The following is a 20,952-nucleotide window of genomic DNA, read 5'->3' as shown; positions in this document are numbered from 1 at the left end:
TAATCCTTGCCCTTCCTTCGAACTCTACTGAGTGTTTGCAGTGAAGAAGAGGCACTGTGGTTGTGTAGTCTACCAACAGAATGAGGGGTGAGTCAGACTCACAGACCTGAGCCCATCTCTCCCCTGCCAGTGACCCCTCTAATCGCATCAGAGGAAGTCCTGCGCTAATCATTTCTCCCCTGAGAGACACCGCACATGGCAACACAGTGAGTTTCAGTACCGCGAGTGTAGTTGTGCCATAAGTCCGCTGGAGCAGACGCAAACCTGCTAAAAGAGAGATAAAAAAAAAACAATGATTGATCCCTGCGGAACAGAGTAGGGCAAAATATTCAAAGCCCCGTTTTGAGGTCGAGTGTGTAGTCTTCCAGTTTGTCAACCCACAGCTGAACTACGTTGCCAGAACAGGCCCAGATGTCATAAAGCATCAGTTGTCCTCTTGAAGTGATGCACAGAATGCTTTCCGAGGTGAAAATGGGACAGGGAGTGGTTTATTTTTGTCACAGTCTGTCACTGAGATCCCCAAAGATGCCTCTCCACCAAAGGCAAAACATTTTCCGCCACCTTCTTTAACTTACTCTGGATCTGTCACACAACTCATTATTTCAGTGTGTTGACATGAGATGTTTTCACCCTCTTTGTGTTTTCTGCTTGGCACCAGAGTGGCTCTTACCAGTGGCTCTATACATCGTCTTTGCTTCTGAGAGAAGAGTGTTACATGCTTCTAAATGTTTCTTTAGCGCAGAAGCATCAACCAGGCTGCAGCAGTCATCCCCTCCCTTTTTTAGCCCTCTCTCTTTCTCCCTGATAGAGAATAAATCTCTCTCAACTGAAGCCACACTCATCTTACTCTGTGCTGCAGCTCCCAAAGTACCATCAGAAAAGTGAATGAAGTTCTTCACAGAAACTCCTTCTCGGACTTACCTCATGTCTCTTTAATAAAGTCAGCAGAATGACGGCCTGTGCCTGTGCACGGATTCACCAAATCAGAGCAGCTGTTTGTTAAGTCATGTCAATTGAAGCCTGTCTGTCTTCTAGTATTAAGTCTGGTCTGTTATAAAAAGGCCAATGGTTCAATGGTGGCACCAACTCTTTAGCTGGTTTAGAAGAAAGGACTTATAGTCTGCAGTGGAGTAATTGATGTGAAAACAAAGCGGCAGTCTACTTGTTGTGTGGTTTTCAAAGGCAAACTAGACGGAGTTTTGAAGACAAAACCTGTGCTTGAGCAAATTAGCAAAAATGGCTGTGGCAGGATATGAGCAACAATACAAATGAAGGTAAGATAATTAAAAGCAGTATGGGGACAGAAAGAGGACCTCAGAAGAAGTGGCAATGATCAGCCTTGGTGAAATCCTCACTTTGATATTCTCTCCCTCAGGACTGACTGCAAACTGACCGTGGCCCTGAACTCAGCAACAAGCTTCCTAGAAACTACAGCAGATGAAGACGCTAACACTTTGCTGATGTCCTATGTTACTTTGACTTGTGCATGTGAAAAATATCACAGCACTTTGCTAAACAGCAGTGATTAAGAAATCCCATCAATCAAAAATCAAACAAGGCCATCATGCACGACTGTTTCCTCATTCTTTTCTGTTGCCATGGCTAAAACCTCTACTGCTTATTTTGTATGCGGCCTCCATCCAACTACCATTAAACAAAAAAGGAAAAAAAAAAGTTGAGGCTGCTTGTTTCCCGGCACCCAACAGCAATCCAACGTGCCTGGAATGAATAGTGCTGACCTTGGGAGAGCTGAACACATCCTGTGTGCCAAAGTGCTAAAAACAAAACAGGAGCTTCCAGCCAAGGGCCAGATTATTTTGGCAGAAAGGTGTGATGGAAAGAGGATAGGAGACAGAGGGAGGAGTACGGTCAGGTCTTACTAAGACATGTGCACACAAAGTAGATCTAGACCTGCACTCAGAATAGTTCCCTGAAAAAAAACTTGCAAAGAAAGCCACCCAGGAAGTTTATTTCTGCTTCTCTCTGCCAATCTCAGTCAAGGTCAGGCCCCCTGTTACTGACACCCTTCAATCATGGAAGAGGTGTAGCCGCCACAGAGTGAGATCCAATCATTTGAGCCTTTGTGCACAACACAGTGTGACCTGCCATGCTTTGAGAGAGGGGCAAAGGGTTAGAGAGGAAGAGGGAGTTGGGTGAGGAACGTGGCCTTTGAGTAGACCACACCCACATCTCTGCTTGATTTCCTCTGCAGTGTAGCAGCTGAAATGGAATTCACTTAAACAAGACTAACAAGCACACACTCCTTTTTCCACTCTAATTGCAGTTATTGTATTTCATCAATAGATTTAAATTAGTCATGATAAAACAATAAGACGGGTCTAAATTTATTCCTGTTAGGAAGCTGGATTGTAGCTGTTCTTAAGAGACATTTTTAGCTTCCATATTGATGTTATGTCAGTGGTATGGATGAAGTGTAATCAATGTGGGCTGAATTTTCCTGCCTTCAAGTGCAGAATATAGTCAGCCACTATCACTGCAATATTCATTGATGACTGCAAAGAATGTTTATATTAGAATGAAGAATTCACTGTGAAGACTTTCTGTCTCTGTCCTAGTTGTGCATACAGTGCTCAATCTGCAGCATTTACATGTAAAGGTCTGTCAACACTGAATGTGCAGATGGCCGTGTACGGAGAGGGCCCTGCTGTTTACATTAACTATTCTCTGTGTTTATGTAATCAGATGCAGAAACATACTGTATAAAGAATGGAGTGAATATTTTCACCATCTTTGTTTGGAGTTAATCCATATTTACAGAAAAGCTAGGCAATGAAAAATTTAATGCAACTTAACTCTTCCCTCGTCAATACAATTGACAATGACTGCATTCATATTCATGAGTATACGGGTGTTGCTGCAAACTCACAATGGGTTAATGTAGTTAAAAGTAAAAAAAATAAAAGGAATAAGTATAATGACACTGTGGTTCAAGTCCAGGCGAAGCATTCGCTAATGTCCCATTAGCCTAATGCAACATTAGATCGCTAATGAGATTAAGCTTTTTTTCACTGAGTGGACACAGAAAATGTTATTGTTATTAACTGAGCATTAAGTGTGTGATCCATCTACTGCATGTTCCAGATGAGTCAACCCTGCGTGGGCAACTAGCGACAGTGTAATTGAGAGATCATGAGGCTAGTGAAGAAATTACAGCAACCTCTCAACATTTTGTGCATACGGTCCCTTCACACGTCTCTGATTGGCTGTCAATTCACACCACCGGCTTGTTTTTGTTTGTATAGGGTGTGATGTCAGCAGGAGACGGGGCTGCTCAGCCAGCACCGCCGACAGTTCTGCAGCGGCAGCATCCAATCAAGCAGACAGCACAGGAAAGCACACGCAAAGGTTAGAAACAGACAACAGGAACAATCTTCTTTCACTCAGTGGAGAGAGGCCGTGAGCTAATGGCTCTTTTCTTTCTAACAGCAATCAGTGTCACAGATCCAAAATGGAATATTGAATATTCATTATCACATTATCTGTTTGTGATTTGAAATAACTGATGGTGACACTTACAAACGGTGTCTGTCGGGGCGTGACGCTCTTATACACCCTTGCAATACTAACAGATGAGGTTGGTGCCAACATTATTATAGGAGATAACCTTCAGTCCCTGTAGAGGACTCTCACTCAATTAACTGGGTGCTCAGCCTCCTTATCAGCTCTCTGTCAAGTCTCCCTTTATGCTCAAATTTTTTTCATTACACAATTAAATGATTTAGTTGTTTTAACTTGAAAGAGAACAGATTTTTGCACGCCCCACCCCCCTCTCGGGAACAAAAGCAATGACTGTGAATGATGAATTAGCGTAATGAGATGGCTTGATATTTACAGCAGTCGTTTAACACTGACTGGCGCATAGCCTACAGCTCCAGACTCTCCACATCTGGCTTCGTCAAGAATCTCATTTGCAATGGGAGGGTCCTTGCAGATTATTTCAGATGATATCTTCTTATTACTATTTATGCTCGTTACAGCTCAGTATCAAACAAGCTTCTTATGTTTGGCCGGTTGCATATGGTGAAGATCATGAGGTCTGTTGCCTGGAGCGACCAAGGGTCCAAGGCATGATGTCCAGCACAAACAAGATTAACGATGGTCCTCCCCTCTGACTGAAAGATCCAGACAAGCTGGTCTTATTAAAGTAAAATGAAAGACAAGAGGTATTTTATGAATGGTAAAGTCAGAATGAAACGCTTATGAGGTCTTATCAAGCAAGAGGAACTACTTTGACAGGCAGTACCCAATCTAGTATTTTAAGAAAAATGGTGGAGTGTTATTTCTGAACAAAACAAGCTTCTATAATTTCCCCTCTACCTACAAGTTATTCAATATTACACACTGTTGTTCAATACAACAAAAAATGAAATAAAAAGTATTTAATTCCCCATCCCTTCTTACGATAAGGAGGTGCACTTAAAAATCATGAATGAAATCATGGATTTCTTACAATTTGCTGTTTTATAAAACGGGTGTAGAGTGTCTTTTACTCAAAACTTTTTCTTTCAAAAATATCTCACATTAATGATTCAATTGCTTGCAAAACTGCGATGTTGAATTTGTCATCAACTAATTCATCTGTTAACGTTCTGTCATAATTACAAATGGTGTTGAGTAGAGTCTTGTTTGGCCGTATTCAGAAATGTTGCATGAGTGGGAAAGGAGCATAAAAATGACTCTCAGTGATCACAGATAAATATACTTTTTAAGTCCTGGTTGATTGTTTTGTTTGATTGGACTTTTCAACTTGATTTGTTTTGTTGTGTTTCTTCTCAGTTTTTTCCTGATTATTCTGTGTTTTATACATTCCTGTCATCTTCAGTATTTTTTCTGGTGAAGTTGAAAATTGACATTGGGTTTTGCAAATATGCAGACTTTTCTTCCGAGCTCATACAGAGCTCCTTTATGCTGCTTGTGTCTACCTGAAAGTCCCTTTTGATAGGCAAGTGCTTCTCTCCCCAGAATCACCAACAGACAGGCGTGTGCAGATGACGGATTGCTGTCATGGAATATCAAATGCTGATTTTCTGTATAATAGATTCAGTGATAATACCTCCTGCTGTCCTGCCACCTGTTCTGTCAGCTGAGAGTCGCGTAGCTGCGCACACATTCACGGCTCGTTTACCAGCTTGCAGCACTTCAAGCACATCCCTAATAACCAGTCAACGAGAGTCAGAACCAGCGCAAATGGAGACGGTCGGCTGGACCTGCCCACACACCCGTAGCGCTAAGATGAGTTGGGAGCAGATGTAATTGTAGTTGCAGAGTTTTGTCCATCCAGCCTCAGTATCAGTCTATCTCCATACGTGACAGTGATGAAGTGCCTCAGCGTGGCTTCTCACGCTAGGCTCTGAAAAATGAAGCCATTCGTTGCAGAGGGAGAGGGGCTGAGCAGCCAAGGCTCGTGGGCACGTGAAGGTCTTCTCGCTTGATCTACGCCGGTCTTAACAGGACCATCCATCTAAACCAGAGCCCAGTCCATGCACTACTTGTACCACACACTATTATGCTATTATTCTTCACAAAAAATGACCACATCATAATTTCTCGAGTAAACGAGCCAGAAACAGAAAGGTCGACAAAGAATGCAGGGAGTGCGGTCATGGCCAATATGATAAAATTACTCAAATTATATCAAAGACTGTCTTAGTCTGCTTTGTGTCTTCCTCTCCTATCCTCTTGACCCTGTCATGTAGATGGTTCCTCTGCGGTTTATAACCTTGGTTTACAGCTTCAGCATTTGGATCCAGGAGATCAGAGAGGTTCAATGAAAAATTCAGCCATAAAGTGTCATGGGGCTTTACAAACAAAGAATGTTCTGCTTTAATGTTTTATTTTATTAGATGTGTGCCATGTGTACAGGAAATACTCACACTACTATAAACAGTGCAGTAATCAATGTCTACCAAAATCCCCTCAAATAGGAGATCTTGAAAAGATCAGACATTCAATTATTAACATTAAATGAGGCTAAATCAAATTCCCCAGGTTTCGCTGACAATTTCTGTCTCCTCTCACCTCAGCTGATCTTTTTCTGTCTGCCTCTCCACAGAGTCAGTAATCATGTACGATGCAACGAGGGTGCCATCGCCTAAGGACGGTGCAAACGGGGTGGCCCAGCCGGTGGTCCCTGGAGCAGGAGCAGCAGCAGCTGCAGGATCAGGAGCTCCTGCGCCAACTGTCCTACAAACTATGACTGAGGAGGGGCAGCCAGGTACGGAGGAGGAGGAGCCCAAAGCAGAGCCTGTCCTGGTGAAGAAGCCGCACAGAGAGATCCTGGACCATGAGAGGAAAAGGAGGGTGGAGCTCAAATGTATGGAGCTCCAGGAGATGATGGAGGAGCAGGGGTAAGTAGATGTGACGAGCAAACAACAACCTTAACACAATGGGCCTCATGCAAGAACCACTATAATGTATACACTTAAAACTGATATATTTGCATGTTATATTAGTATCTTTATAGTTATTGTTATAACAAGAATTAAACCATTCAACTAATTCCTTTATCTGAATGACATTGGAGTTTAAATAAGAAACAGAAATCAACTTAAATAATAATAAAGAACTGAAGCAAACATGGTTCCACTTCATTTTACAGAGTGCTAATAAGATGTAACAGGCATCCTTTATCATAAATTAAAATACTAATAGACTCTTATAAGGATGTAACAGTGAGGAAATAAATGGTAGATATTCTGTTGTGCAGACCTTTATTCAGAAAATCTTATAAGGCTCTAACAGTGGGAGACTTCTTTCATGTTACACCCACAGTAAGTATAACTTCACCTACAATATACTATTTTCCACCACTGACATTTTTCAGCGTTTAACTTCATCTCAAAACATTTCTTCATTATCTCTGTTACAGCACAGTGCTGATGACAGGACTCTGGCAGCTGTATTTATGTTTTTTAAATAGTTCTATGGTACGACAACCAATGCTCCTACTTCTATTACATGTTCATCTGCTGATTCTTGACATCAGTACTTATACTAATATATTTCTTTTTAATTCTGGGTGACATATTTTATAGCTAGTGTACAGATTATGCAAATTATCAAATCTAATCTACACATTTTCACTCAGTAAAGAGATGGCATGCTGCAAGAGGTTTACTCAGTGTGGCGGATGGTGGGCAAATCTCACGGCTAAAAGTAAGAGAGTTTTGGAATAAGAATATGAAAATGTTCTTGCATGATGCCTGAAATGAAGCACACAAACACTGAAGTTGCACTGAATAAATGTTGTTTCAACAAGCAAGTAAACACTCTGTTTGCACTTGGTATTTGATGTCAAGCGACATTACCATTTGCAGTGAAACAGCAGGTTGTTTATCCTTTCTTTACTATTCACTTACTGTGGAGCTGGTTGGAGGTTGAAGCCATGAAAACACTCTTTGCGTAGTGGAGAACTCAACATTGACAGGTATGTACCTGTAGGGGTGCTGAGTTCACAAGCTGCAGCAAAACATTACATTCAAAATCTGTTACCTGCCAAAAGTCATTTTCATTGATGTCCTGGGAAGAAGAAACAGGAGCAGAAGAGGGTTCTCAACATTAAGTGTAGTGGTTTTGCAAGGAAATGGTGCATAGCAGCAGAACTTTGGTGCTATGGCTATTTTTAGCAACACGGCATGGACATTTTATCAGTAGCTGTGATCTGTCCTGACCAATCAAGTATTTATTTTGAAGACCAATAAAAGCACTGCATTTGTATGCTGCTCTGGAATATCATGTAACACAAGGAGAGCTCAACAGCTGGTCCCAGAAGTGAAAACCCCATTCATTTTCTGAATAGATATTTTGATTATCAGCCATAATGTTGAAACCATTCAAGGTAGACTGAGCACAGGAAACGAGATTGTGAAACAATATTATATTCTCCTGTGGAAGCCCCAAGTCCACAACTGCTTTTTCAAGAAAAATATGTCTTATTTGGGATGTCAAGAAGAATAACTGCACTACCCACAGTCCTCAGGTGTAATCTCTGATTGGTCAAGCTCACTGTTACCATGGAAATGTTAACCACAACCGCAAAAATAATTTCAGCTTTGATTGGCTACGATCGGATCATTCAGCGTTACTACACTAGGTGAATATTTTATACACTATATGAAACGCTATATACATGCATGCAAAGCACACACACTACAACATATTGCAACACTTTATTGACAACAGATTTGATTCAAGAAGAAGCACACAGGAAGTTGTAAAAAGGGATCATTTGCAATGGTTTATGGGATGTGTAATTCCTTCACACTTAAAATAATTATGTACGCAGTCTTCTACCTTTGCCTTTTTTTTTCCATTTTCCAATATTTTTTGTGTTTCAAATGTTTTATGGTCACAGTTCATCTCGTAGCTGGTTGGCCTGGTCCCAGGCTTAATACTCTTTTACAAGGATTTTCTGAAACGTCAATGGAGAAAATAATTGGGAAATTTGCTTCAGGAACTGGAGCCATTCTAAAAGTGGGCAGTCACTGACACACTCTATTAAGCTAATGTCCTGTGGGAGTTTGCCCTGGTCCTAAGATGAGTGTGCCACAGCATAGGAAGCAGCTCAGTGAGTGAAGGGCACTACACGGAGTGTTTTGGCAGGGACCTGGGTACTTCCTGCTTGGCCAGCTGCCCCAGATAACGTGACTGGCAGTGTTCACAATTAGCATCCCAGTGAAGGATCGTGTCCTCTTCACTGGACTGTTTGCAGTGACATGACATGGTTGGGTGCCTGTGGAGAAGCGAGGGGGTGGTTAGGATATACGATTGTTTATGTTGGAGATCTCTACACTGTGCCCAAGCTGATGCTGGGAGTGACTTACGACAGAAACCACAGTGTGCTGGGATTTTCACCTGTAGAATTATAAGAAGAGATTTAAAAGGCAGAAACTTGTGTGAAACTAAAACATCCTCATAGTACCTGAATTCAAGCTTTTGAATTCATGTTATTATTTTAGTAAAATATATAACCGATATGGTTCAAACAGGTGGAAGCAACAAAGCCTGGTTATCTCTTTAACAAATATAGCAGCCTCATAGCAAAGACATGAATTTAACTCACAGATGAAAATCACATAAACACACAACACCCACACGGACACACACACACACACATATGATACATAGAGCTTCACATCAGCAGCAGCCATTTTGCCTCACAATATTGTGTATCTCACTTATGTTACGTATTTGCAGTCACCAGATGAACTTTGCATTTTTTGGCCTTATCCTCAAGTAATGGTTATCACTGAGGTTGCCATAGTGACCATCAGGTCGACACAGTGCAGTCTGTTTCAATAGAATGTTACATGTCCTTCAGCACAATGTCAGGGTGAGCTTGGTTTGCTTTCAAGCTATGTCTGTGGAAATAGTTTTCCCTGTAATTGGTCTTAATCTACAACCTTAGGGATGGTCTGAGGCATGAAGACACACACACACACACTATAGAGACTATAGAGACCCTAACCACTACTTGCCTAACATTGCCCCCTATCCACTGACCCGAAAATAGTTTTTTTCCAAATTTTCTGTATGTCTTTTAGACAACCTCATTAAAAACATGTTCCCAAAGGTAACCTATGACAGACACACAGACAGACACACACACACACTGTTGCTTGGACAACTCTCGGCTATGCGAGACTGAAATGAATGACAAGCTCTGTGATCCTGTGATTGTACAGAGGAAACTCACTTTCTCGCTGATATCTGGTGACATTTTATTCACATCACATTTGTCATGATAGAAAGCCCGCTCATCCTTTATAGATTAGATAAGGGTGATTTAATTGAATAAAGGGCAAGCCAATTAGTGAGAATTCTTTTGGTTGAGGCTAGATATGACAGGTGACTGACACAAAATGAAATGTCAGAATGTGATCCTGTGTTTTTCAAATTAAAAAAATAAATACCACCTTTTGTGCTGCTGATCCTTTTAGTATAGAGAAGGAGGGATGCAAATATGGAGATGGGTGGAGTTTATTTTCTCCCCACTTGTTAACCCTTCCTTCCCTCAGTGAGCATGACTTGGCTTGTCAGACAGTAAGACCTCATTAAGAGTGAAGGGTAATGGTTGAGCTATGCCAGGCTGACGCAAGCTGAGATGGAACTGCTGGAGTTTACAAAAAAAGAGGAGGTCCGCTGTTGCCTTCTGTCAAGGTCCACTCATCTCCTGCCTTGAGTAGACATAGCTGTTCCTGGTTTGAGAGCCATGTAAAAGAGCCATGATGTCTAGTGGAACAGTGTAGTGGCAGGCAGCAGCTCGGCTAATGATGACAGAATACAAGAGGACCAGACGCCCACGCTGGCCAGCTCCACTCCCTCCGCAGACTGCACGAGCTCGGCTGGCAGACGGTTGCACTTGAAGGACGGCAACCACTCAGCTGAGTGTTAAAGCTACGGACAGACTCAACTCATCTTGTTAAGCTATAATAAAAGGAGAATCTCATTTGCCAGCCTGGCTCAGCAGAGCTCATCTTGCCTCTCCAATTTCTAATGTGCCTCTTTAAATGACAGTGTGTGTGTGCATGTGTGCAGGATTAAGGGATAGAGCAGGATGAAACACAGGGGTAGAGACAGAGAGCAATGCCAGACATTAGACACAATTAATATGGTGGCTGGAGTCTCTTTTACATTTTTTTGTGGATTTAAGACAGAGGGCTCAGCTTCACCCGAGAGTCCTCGCCCTGAGACCATGGTGGAGGATGAGGCTGGGGGCAGTTTGGACACCTGCCTCCCTCTCAAACCCTGCCAGCATGGCAGACACTCCCCTCCTATCTTTGACATACAACCCCCCCAATTCAGCTTGTTTCCAAAGATAAGACCAGGATAAATAGTCTGTCTTGAGTGATGGCCTCACCTTGGGAGCCAATTAAAGAGGACGCAGCAATTAAATGAGTCTGTTCATTTAGCTGTCGAAGACCTGGCTGCACCCCCCCATTCACTGGAGCATTGAGTGCTCTGCAGGAAACATTGCCCTTTTGTGTGACAGGCGGAAGGTTCTATACATCAGGCCTTTTATACGTGACAGCTGTCTGGAGGAGCATGACGCATGATCTGTTAGAGTAGCTCTTGAAGAAGATGGTATATACCTCTACTGTGAATATTCTGATTACTTAAAAAATGTCTACTTTTACACAACTTTTTGTACCTTCTGACAGCATAACTTACTGACTGATTTCAAGTTCATGGGCTGCTCTGCATGTGAGGGCTCAGACCGGCGTTTTTCCCACTAATTGAGCCATAATGATTGTGCGTGATTCTCACTCCTGTGGAGTCTGAGCCTTTTTCCAGCTCTTTAATGAGCCCCCTTCACATGGCCTCGCTCATTCAAAACTGCAGGCTGCATGCTGCTCCCTTTAAACACAGGGATGCAGCATGCACACCCGCACAATGCATGCACACACACAACAAAGTTGTGGACCGGGCCAGTCTAATAATATATGAAGGAAACAGTTTGTGCCACCAGTGGTAAGAGCTTTTATAATGAGGGGAGGTAGGGAGAGGGGATAGAAAATATTGTTGTTCTTGCTTCACCAAGCAGAAAAATTAGATGTGCCATTGCGTATTGAAATCCTAATATGTGTTGTTTTAAAGTCAAGTAGGGAGGTGTAGTCTGGCAAATGCAAAAAAAACACAATAAGGGATGTAACAGAATTTGCACATTAAACAGTTTGTAGAGAATTCAGTTTGAGAGGAAAGAGATGGCCTGGGATCATTATAGTTGCTCTAAAATAGCCCCTACTGCCACAGTAACATCTGCAGTGACACTTTGAATTGCAGGACACATGAGTAGCTAGAATCTTATTAAGGGAGCTGCTCTCAGAGCCTCTGAGGCTGGAGCAAATAACTATCTCAGCTCTGATGGAGGTTTTCCTGCAGGCCAAGGCCTGAGTCATAAGACGATAAGCTGGTGTCCTATAAGACTGAAAATTGGAAGGGAAAGAATCTCATGAACAATGACCAATTTTATACAATATCAAGGGGGTGAGGTGGGGGACTGCCAACCAATATTGTCCTTGCTAGACTAACAGCTTCAAATGCTGTTGCTACAGTGGGTCTTAGTGAAGATGAGCAATCAGAGAGGGCAGATTGTTGTGCCTTTCATCTCCAACCAGAGAGAAAGTTGGACTCTGTCTTTGCTATGACTGGACTATCTAGTGCCTGTTATCTAACCAGAGAATGTATTACTCTAGAGAGCATCAATTGAAAATCCTCTCCTGTGGCAGTTTCACTGTGGCACTGAGTGGGTCTTTTTAATTCTGCCCCAGAAATAGAAATGTGGGGGTGTTCAGGTTTGCCTTTGCCGTGTTCCCAGCACCATTCAATCTTCTTAACTACATTGGCATCACTTTGCCTCTGTACTCTTTACAGCGTGATTGATGTCTGCAGAGTTTCATAGGTGTGCAGTAGCGCCTTGGGACGACTTGTGGAAAAGACTCTTCAGACGCCAAATGCAGAGACATCAGTGGCACTGAGGAGGAGCACACACACACACACACACATACACACACACACAAGCAGACATCCACATAGCCAGGCACGTCTTCATCAAATCGAGGACTATCAGTGTAAGCTGGGCCGCAGCTATTCATTTTCTAGGATCATGAGTTAATGGGGGAAATCTGTGGGTGCTCGGAGTTGTCTAATTACTCCAATCAAGTTCTTTAATAGTGGTGATTTTTCATTGCTGGGGTAGGGGTAGCCCCTCGCTCTGATCAATGTCCGCTGTCTCTCTCTGTTCAAATCACCAGGACTTTGCATGCTCTCTGCACTGGGCCTGGGCTAAATGGCTTTCATTTGGCTCCACTTGGGTAACTCTGGCCGCTGAAGCCTCCCACCTCATACACATATAGTAACACGCACACATTAATGAAAATATACAAGCACTGCTGCACAGCATTCATTTTTAATTTGAAGTCAGTGTTACCGAGCTTTGCTGAGAGTGACCACTCATGTCAGCTCCCCTTCTGCAGTGTGTTGGGGTTGAACAGATGGTGTGTTCGGCAGAAAGCAGCTACCTTTACAGCTGCAGGAAGTGCTAATTAAATGTGCACAGGAGAGAGGTGTTGTTTTACTGTGCTATTAGCTTCCGACCAACATCCTATATGTGGCTATTTACACAGAATGACTCAGAGCTCATTATGGATTTGTCTTCTATCATGAAAGAAACATTTTTCAGTCTCACACAAACATTTTCTTTTGACTTCTTTTTGTCCACAGATTTTTATCTCTGTGGGTGAACCTGCCAACCATTCACCAGGTACCTGCAGGCATTCAGGTGCTGTGGGGGATTCTTTTGGCCCATATTTCTAAGCCCCATGACTCTTTGAGAAAACAGTGTTGGTGTGAAACATACACACTCTAGACTCATCAAAAAGAAGCTTTGTATCACTTCATGCTGTGGGGCTGTGCTGTGCTTCAGATTTGAGCAATAGACTGAGAAAGAAGCGGAGAAGAAAGAAGGGAAAGTGATTCTGAGTCAACAAAGGACTTAGCCCCACAAGTTATGACTCTGTTTCTTTTTTTTGCTTCTTAGCTGTGGTTGCTACAGAGATAGCTGCAGGTGCTGACCCCCTCACCATCATCAGCACAATGTGAGAGAGAAAGCCCTGCAATCATGGCACAAGTTTTGCCAGAATGCATTCATTTCCACAGCTAGTATCCTTTCTGAGCCTTCTCCTCTTTTTACCTATTGTACACCGTTTTAGATCCTCAACAGACAGCTGAAAGCTCTCTGCAACTGCTGTAGAGTTGTCGGGAAGTCGCTAATGTATATGGCTCCTACGTCATGCATTGGAAAAAGGCTGAATATAAAGTGCGTGTTTATGCCCTCCATTGTGCTGAGCCGACAGCCACTGGGCTGAGAGATTGCCTTACACTGGGACCTGATGGTGCTGTCACACCGGCTGGCTTCTCTTCTGTTGGGCCATCTTCCAGCCGTTACAGCTCTCCATCACACTTCTCCTAATCTCATTCTGTACAAGTGTGCTGATAGCGCCCAGCTCAAAATACATGATATGGGCTGCTATATTAAATCTGAGAAAAAAATAAATACTCCTTCAGACTAATGCCCTTTCCACACTGAAACGAGCACAGGTGCATTTACAACCCAGCAGGAAAGAATCTGGTGCGTCCTTTTTTCAGCACTGAGTGTTGGACAGCTCCCCTATACTATCCCCAATAGAGCTCATGTCAAACTCATTAAACAGGAAAAATAGCAGTGAGCTCCAACCTGACCCTGTTTCTCTTCTCTTCAATTAAATGTTATGTCAATATTCGTTTGAATGAGGTAAGAAGAACATCCACACATTCAAATCTATACAAATGTCTTCATTTTCAAAGATAAGATGATCATTCAATTTGATTTCTTTAAGCTCCAGCACATCAGCCAAGCCTGATACTGGACGGGCGGCTGTGGCTCAGGAGGTAGAGCGGGTCCTTCTCTAAACAGGAGGCAGGGGTTTCAACCCCCCAAATTGCCCTTGACGGCAGCGCCAGCAGTGTGATTTATGATAGAGAAAGTGCTGCACACTTATATACTGCATTAATGTGTTTGTGACTGAGTGAACGGTATAAAACTCTTCTGTAATGAGCTTTGAGTGGTCATCAGGACTATAGAACAGTGCTATGTAAATACAGACAGAACGATTTTTTTCTTATGTTTATTGTTTACATTTTGCCCAAATGGCATCACTAAGCATGAGCAGAATCAGCTATTAGCAGCTCCTGTCTGCAGTGTACCCAAGGTTGTATTGACAACCTAGTGTCTATGTGTTCAGATGTGATTGAGAAATAACTCAGAGAAGAACTGATGCCAATGCAAATCGCAGGAGTCGCACACTGAGGGTTTTAAAGAATTGCCTCTATGTGTCACACCCTCTGCTGCAGCTGCAATATGATAATAAGTGGAGCCAACATGTAGAAAGCCTAGAATAGTGCAGACAGTTAATTTAATGCCCACGTATTTATGAGCTGTTCAGCAATCATGGCTGTTCTCTTGTGATCTAAGGTATAGTTATACTGTATACGTAAATTAAATAAAGGAGATAATTTTTTCTTCACAGCCTCTATTCAGATTATTATTATTTTTTATTGGTTTTCTCTAATCTAATGATTTTTTTTCTGCCACGAGCTGCTGTTAAAGTTGAGGAGTAAGTTGTAAAATTCACTTATTTACTTCCTTGCTCACAGTTGGACGGGGAGATTAATGCCACTCTTGTAGCCATTCTCTAAATATGAAGCTCTTGTTGTTGAACTCGATATAAACATTACAGTACATCATTAATGGTGGAGGCTTCCAGTCAGTCTGTGATGTCTGGCTCTTGGCCAGACTTTCACAGCTTTATTAATTCTTTGCCTTTCCCCTCCCTATTCACTCCTTCTCTCCGCCGTCATGTTCCCGAGTTTCTGTAGCTCATTACAGCACATTACCGCAGCCAGAGCAAAATGTGGAGATGGTGTAAGACGGTGTGAATACATCAGGAGATCAGCTCGGTGTTCGGTGCATTGAAAAGGCCATGCACTGTCACAGACTCGCATAACTATCCTCTGAGAATCTGGAGAATAAATTTGACTTCATTCCCTCTGTTGTGCTTGTTCAGACGGGCTGGTAGAATTATTACTGTGTCCCTTGCAGAGCTGTCACCGCATTTTCAGTGGCAGGCATGTGGTCAAAGGCTCTTTTATTCACAGGCTGGGAGGGATGTAGCCGGAACCTGCATGCATAAACAATTTTACCATTTAACATTTATTATGTTTTGCACATAGTGAGATTACGATGAATTACAGTATAACTGATCAGTGTGATGCTCTTTGGCTGCAGCCGCTGTTACAATACACCTGAAATGAAAAGAGAATATTTGAATACAAACCTGCACTGTGACACAGATAGTGAGTTTGTTCACATGCCACCGCAGCGGCTCGAGGTATTCTGTCTGTATCAGCTTGTTGAAAGTTCCTCACAACGCCTCTCAGTTCCTCTCTACTCAGATATATACTGTGCCGGCCTGCAGAATAAAAAATGACACCGAGGCCTAAACAAGTAACCCGCCGGGGTCGCGAACAGTCGACAGTGAGTCATGAGGATATACATCATTCAGCTGAGTATTTTTTGGTCAGGAAACAGTCGGATGACAGTCTTTGACATTTGTCCAGACTCTATGTGATAGCAGGAGATGACACAAGCATCTGGCAGTTATGACAGATGACAATTAACTTCATCCGGTGCCCCTGCCACAGTCAGTACCGTTATTAAAAGCTGCTGCTTCACACGTCTTCACACAATCTCTGGTTAACACTGAAGAGAATTCCCATTGCCCTTGTCTGCTCTCTACTGATGAGCGTTTGTGTTCCTTTGCTAACGCTTTTGTCCTCATGTGTCCTCAGGTACACAGAAGAAGAGATCCGACAGAAAGTGAGCACATTCAGACAGATGCTGATGGACAAAGAGGGTGTCATCACCAGAGAAGGATCACACACACAACCAGTGTAAGTCATTTTCACTACTTTATTTACTGCTGGGAAGTTTCCCCCCCTAAGTCTGTTATGGTACTCATAATTTTATTAAATATCAATAACACTAAATATCAACAAACCACACTGCCTCTCTCGTTCATTCACACATACAGTATGATACACTCACACACCAAATCTCTCAAATGCAATACAGTAAAAAGTACAATAATTTCTGAGTAATTGTACTGGATTTCCACCAGTGGTATTAGGATTGATACTGGAAGAGGAGAAGTTGTGATACAGTATAGATTTATTCGATATGTATTTAGAAAAAGAAAAAAACTGAGTCAATATAAAAGCTGCAAAACTAATAAAGGTGGAAATCAATGGTGAAAATGCAACAACAACAAAAAATGAAAGATACTGACAAAAATCTAATTTGCTGTGCCGGTCCATTTTCATGCTCTAAAACTTGAGCTTTTCAGCTTTAAGTGCTGATCATTTTATTTTATTTGAATAGTGCTTTTAACAATGCTCACAGACACTTGAAAATAAACTGAGAAATCAGATAAAGCAAATCACGCATTGAAATGTAAAACACGTCGTAATCGAAATTTGTGAAATGTCCAAATCAAATCAAGCTTTGTCCTGCATTGCATAGATAATGTTGAAAACAGATTAAAACTTAACACAGAAAAATGTATTTCATCTGTACAGAGCACATTACCTGTGCAAATCCTAATAATATATTCATTTACTCCCCCAGTGTGCATGCAGTGATTCACCTGACCTCCCTCTCTTCGCCTCACATAATATATTTTCAGTGACTTTAATAAGGAACCCAAAGACCTCTGTAGTGTATCTATTAATTACTAAATGTTTGATAACAGATGAATGTAATAAAACTAGACAGCAATAAATAACAAATGCAAACAGGAATTGATTTTGAAGGAGAGACTATAAGAAATGGTCTGCCAGTGTGCTAATGTCTTCAGGCAGTTGGTTCCAAAGAAATATGCACCCTAATTGCAAAGGTGCAATAAATTTTAATTTAAATCCTTGGCATTTGACTGGTAATGCCCCTCTCTGAATGCACAGGGAATTGTTTAAACCCTAGTTTATTCCAAACTCTGTTGTAAGCATGATAATTGTAAATTTGTTTTGCATTAAGCTGCAGTGTAAGTTTGAGCACGAGGGGGGAGGGAGAGTATCTCATCTGAAGCAAGCACAGATGGAATGACAGGAATGAAAATGAATGAACGTCCATATAGTCGTCATCCACACACACACACACACACACACACACACACACACACAGAGCCCTTGCACAGGAGGATGTGGGTGTGGTGGCCCTCCGCAGTCAGTCTATCATACTGTATGTGTGAATGAACAAGAGAGGCAATGTGGTTTGTGGCGACGTGATCCGCTGTCTGTGAACTAATGACTGGTAATGACGCGGATGCTTCCTGTCTCACAGACGGAGCTAATGATTCTCCCTCCTCTGCACCTCAGCCGGTGTCTGACATTTAACTGGTCCAAGCTGAACTGAGGAGGGAGGCTGAAGGAGGGAGCTGCGGGGGGCAGCTTCGTACGGCAGGATGAATGTAATAAACATTTGCGGCCCAGAGAAAGTGCACTACGAAGATACAGAAAGCTCTGTTTGTTTTGCTTTTCACTCAAGTTCCCTCTCAAGGGCACTTCTGACTCAGGTCAATTTAGGATTTTCAGAACTTGCCTCAAATTCTGCAACTTTGCCTCTGCAGAAAAGCCTTGATGTGGAAAATTGAAAAAGGTTGCAATTTGCAGGGTTGTTACTCCCCCCACTCCTCCACATCCTCCACACACACACACACACACACACACACACACACACACACACACACTGAGACCACTCCCAGTGTCTCCATCCCTGATTGTATAAGTGAAGTGCTGAAATCCTTCGCATTATTGGAAGGATGCCTCAATAAGCCCATGGTCAGATCCCTGAAAGTGCACTATAGGGCCTTAGTCACCCTGAGGCCCCTGATACTCATTGCCACCAATAATGAGCATATAAACAATCCCCTGTGTAATCATCAGTGGACCCCCACATCAGTTAAAGCTATGGGTAATAATCCTGGTAAAGCAAGCAAGAGCAGGTTATATTTTGAAAATATGCAACCAGTACATCACACTCCATCCCATTGGCCCCAAAACACATGAACACACACTTGCTGACAACTGCTCAAGCTGACTTTTGGTGTTCGCAGGCAGGTTGGTTGGCAACAGAGCAGTGAGTCATTTCATCTGGTCATGTTTCTGACATTCCTGCGAGGGCCACCCACAGATTTATTTATTGATCGCTATTGGGACGTAAAGAGGAAAAGGTAATGTGTCTCTATGCGAGCTTTAGTCACTGTGATAAACAGGCAGTACCGAGCTGTGGCAGGGATTTCAAATGGATGTATGAAATGCACATGAAACAATGGCTCTGATTTGTTTCTTTGCCTCAGGTCCTTTTTTAATTTTAATTTTTCCTGCCATAGGTATTTTATTCAAATGTAAAAGATGTTGAAAATGTATGTCACATGCATGTTTGTTAGATCTTTTGCTAAATGACTCTTACATAGAGATACATCCATATCATTAAAGGTGCACTATAGGCTCTAACTGACCCTCACTGCATCCACAATAAGCATTAATGTGTAAATAATTTGGGGACTCTCACATATTTTAATGTGGGTCGAAAAGAGCTTCAGTCACTGTGCTAAACAGCCAGCACCAAGCATGGACGTGTCATTGATTTCATATGATGTGTGATTTTTTGTGGGTTTAAATTTACCCACCAAAGCTAAGAATTTGCTAATTTATGTGACATGCATGAATGATTATTTTTTGCCCAATAAGTCTTAAAAAAATAGAGATACATCGACTTATAATTGTAAATATAATATGATGCAGATTTGCTCAAAGAGACAGAGGCTCACAATCACAACCTCAGATATGCTGCTGCTTTTCAGTGTGTTTGAGTTTGCTCAGCTGGGAGGTTTAATTCCGATGCCATCTTTTCCGCAGGGACTAGTATTATTGACGGGCTAGGCCCCTCAGCTGTGGCTTAATACTCCTACACACTAGCAATAAACAGCCAGCAGTAAGCATGGGTGTGCTAGCTCATAACTCTGTTTACCAATGTCCCAAATTGATTTCCTTCAGGATGGATTGGAGCATAGAGCGAGGGAAGGAGCGCAGTGTGTAAAGCCTCTCAGAGTTATTCAGGCTTACACACCAAGGCTGTCCAATCAGAGCAGGATCCATGGAGGAGCTGACCCTGGGCTTTACATAGTCATTCAATATCTGATGAAATGCCTGAGACCAACCTTGGTCATTATGAAACAGATTTCATTTCAATAGAAATCTGTTCGACTGTAGTGCAGATATCTAATCTGGGTGCATGCAGAACATCAAGGTTTTCCCCCAATGATCACAGAATTGATCACCTCAGCTTTAACTCCCAGCCCAGTCAATCCTTCATCTTAATATGACCATCACAAAGCAGTGACTAGATTTTCCCCCACCCTCCTACTGAGGAGTAATCAATCCCACCCCCACCTACCTCCCCCCAGAATAACAAACTATAACTCTGCAGCAATAGAAATATATCCAGGCCCTCAGAGTGGCTGTCTGAGTGGGGATACGAATGAGCTGCACCACTTTGTTCCCAAACCCAGAGGAGGGCCATGGCCACAGTCCATCACTACCAGTGCCCAGGGACAGTGGCTGAATTAGGGATCCCCTAACCTCACAAGAGGGTCATTAAGCACAGGGACACTCGCTCATCTACCCAACACCGACGCTGTCTAGATCACGAGCAGGCTGGACAGATGTCTCCAACATATTGGGGCACGGCATCATTTAAGCGATTAGAGACAGGATGGGGAATTAGTTAATTTATCACTAATGACTAAGCATGGGCACCACTAGATAGTTTCAGTTGTTGTTAATTACTCTTTTTGGCAGTGCACTTAATTCCCGGCCCTACAGGGACTAAATGCTAAATGGCAGCATAAGGAATTTTTTTTGTTTTTAAAGGCCAAATTCAAATGTAAATAGAATACATGATGTAAATGTAAACGTCTCACCCTCTTATGAAATAGACTGCCATAAATAAAGTATGTCAATGCCATCACTGGTATTATACAATTTAGAATATAGCACCATATCATGAATGCTTTCCAACTAAATGATAGTCTAATACAAAGCATTAGAAATGCATTAGAAAGTGCTGCATTATTAAAACACCAGGCACATCACACTCAGGTTAGGTTGATCTTATTCTGTTTGATAGATAAATATTCTAAATACATCTTCACTACAAAGATCACTGGCATTCACTGCAATCTAAACGACACAATATTCAATATGTAGCTATTGTTTTGATAAAAGTGATAAAACGAGTGCCGTCAGCTTTCAGTGTGTGCTTTATCCAATATTCCATCT

At 42.2% G+C, this 20,952-nt stretch overlaps 1 protein-coding gene across 2 annotated transcripts in view; it reads left to right on the top strand.

Annotated features, from left to right (window-relative positions):
- srrm3 (serine/arginine repetitive matrix 3) overlaps positions 1 to 20,952 on the top strand; it is a 70,567-nt gene that overhangs the window by 29,476 nt on the left and 20,139 nt on the right. Inside the window, exons 2-4 of one of the 2 annotated variants that reach the window (XM_020085402.2) lie at positions 3,264 to 3,366; positions 6,074 to 6,368; positions 16,408 to 16,509. In XM_020085402.2, coding sequence (XP_019940961.2) covers positions 3,270 to 3,366; positions 6,074 to 6,368; positions 16,408 to 16,509 — 494 coding nt within the window. In that variant the 5' untranslated portion in view covers positions 3,264 to 3,269. The remainder of the gene's footprint in view (positions 1 to 3,263; positions 3,367 to 6,073; positions 6,369 to 16,407; positions 16,510 to 20,952) is intronic. The other variant, XM_020085404.2, reaches the window with a different exon arrangement.

Source organism: Paralichthys olivaceus, chromosome 15 (genome assembly GCF_024713975.1).
Source record: "Paralichthys olivaceus isolate ysfri-2021 chromosome 15, ASM2471397v2, whole genome shotgun sequence".
NCBI classification, from domain to species: Eukaryota; Metazoa; Chordata; class Actinopteri; order Pleuronectiformes; family Paralichthyidae; genus Paralichthys; species Paralichthys olivaceus.
The sequence above is the reverse complement of the archived record's forward strand: the minus strand, read 5'-3'. Positions and strand labels throughout refer to the sequence as shown.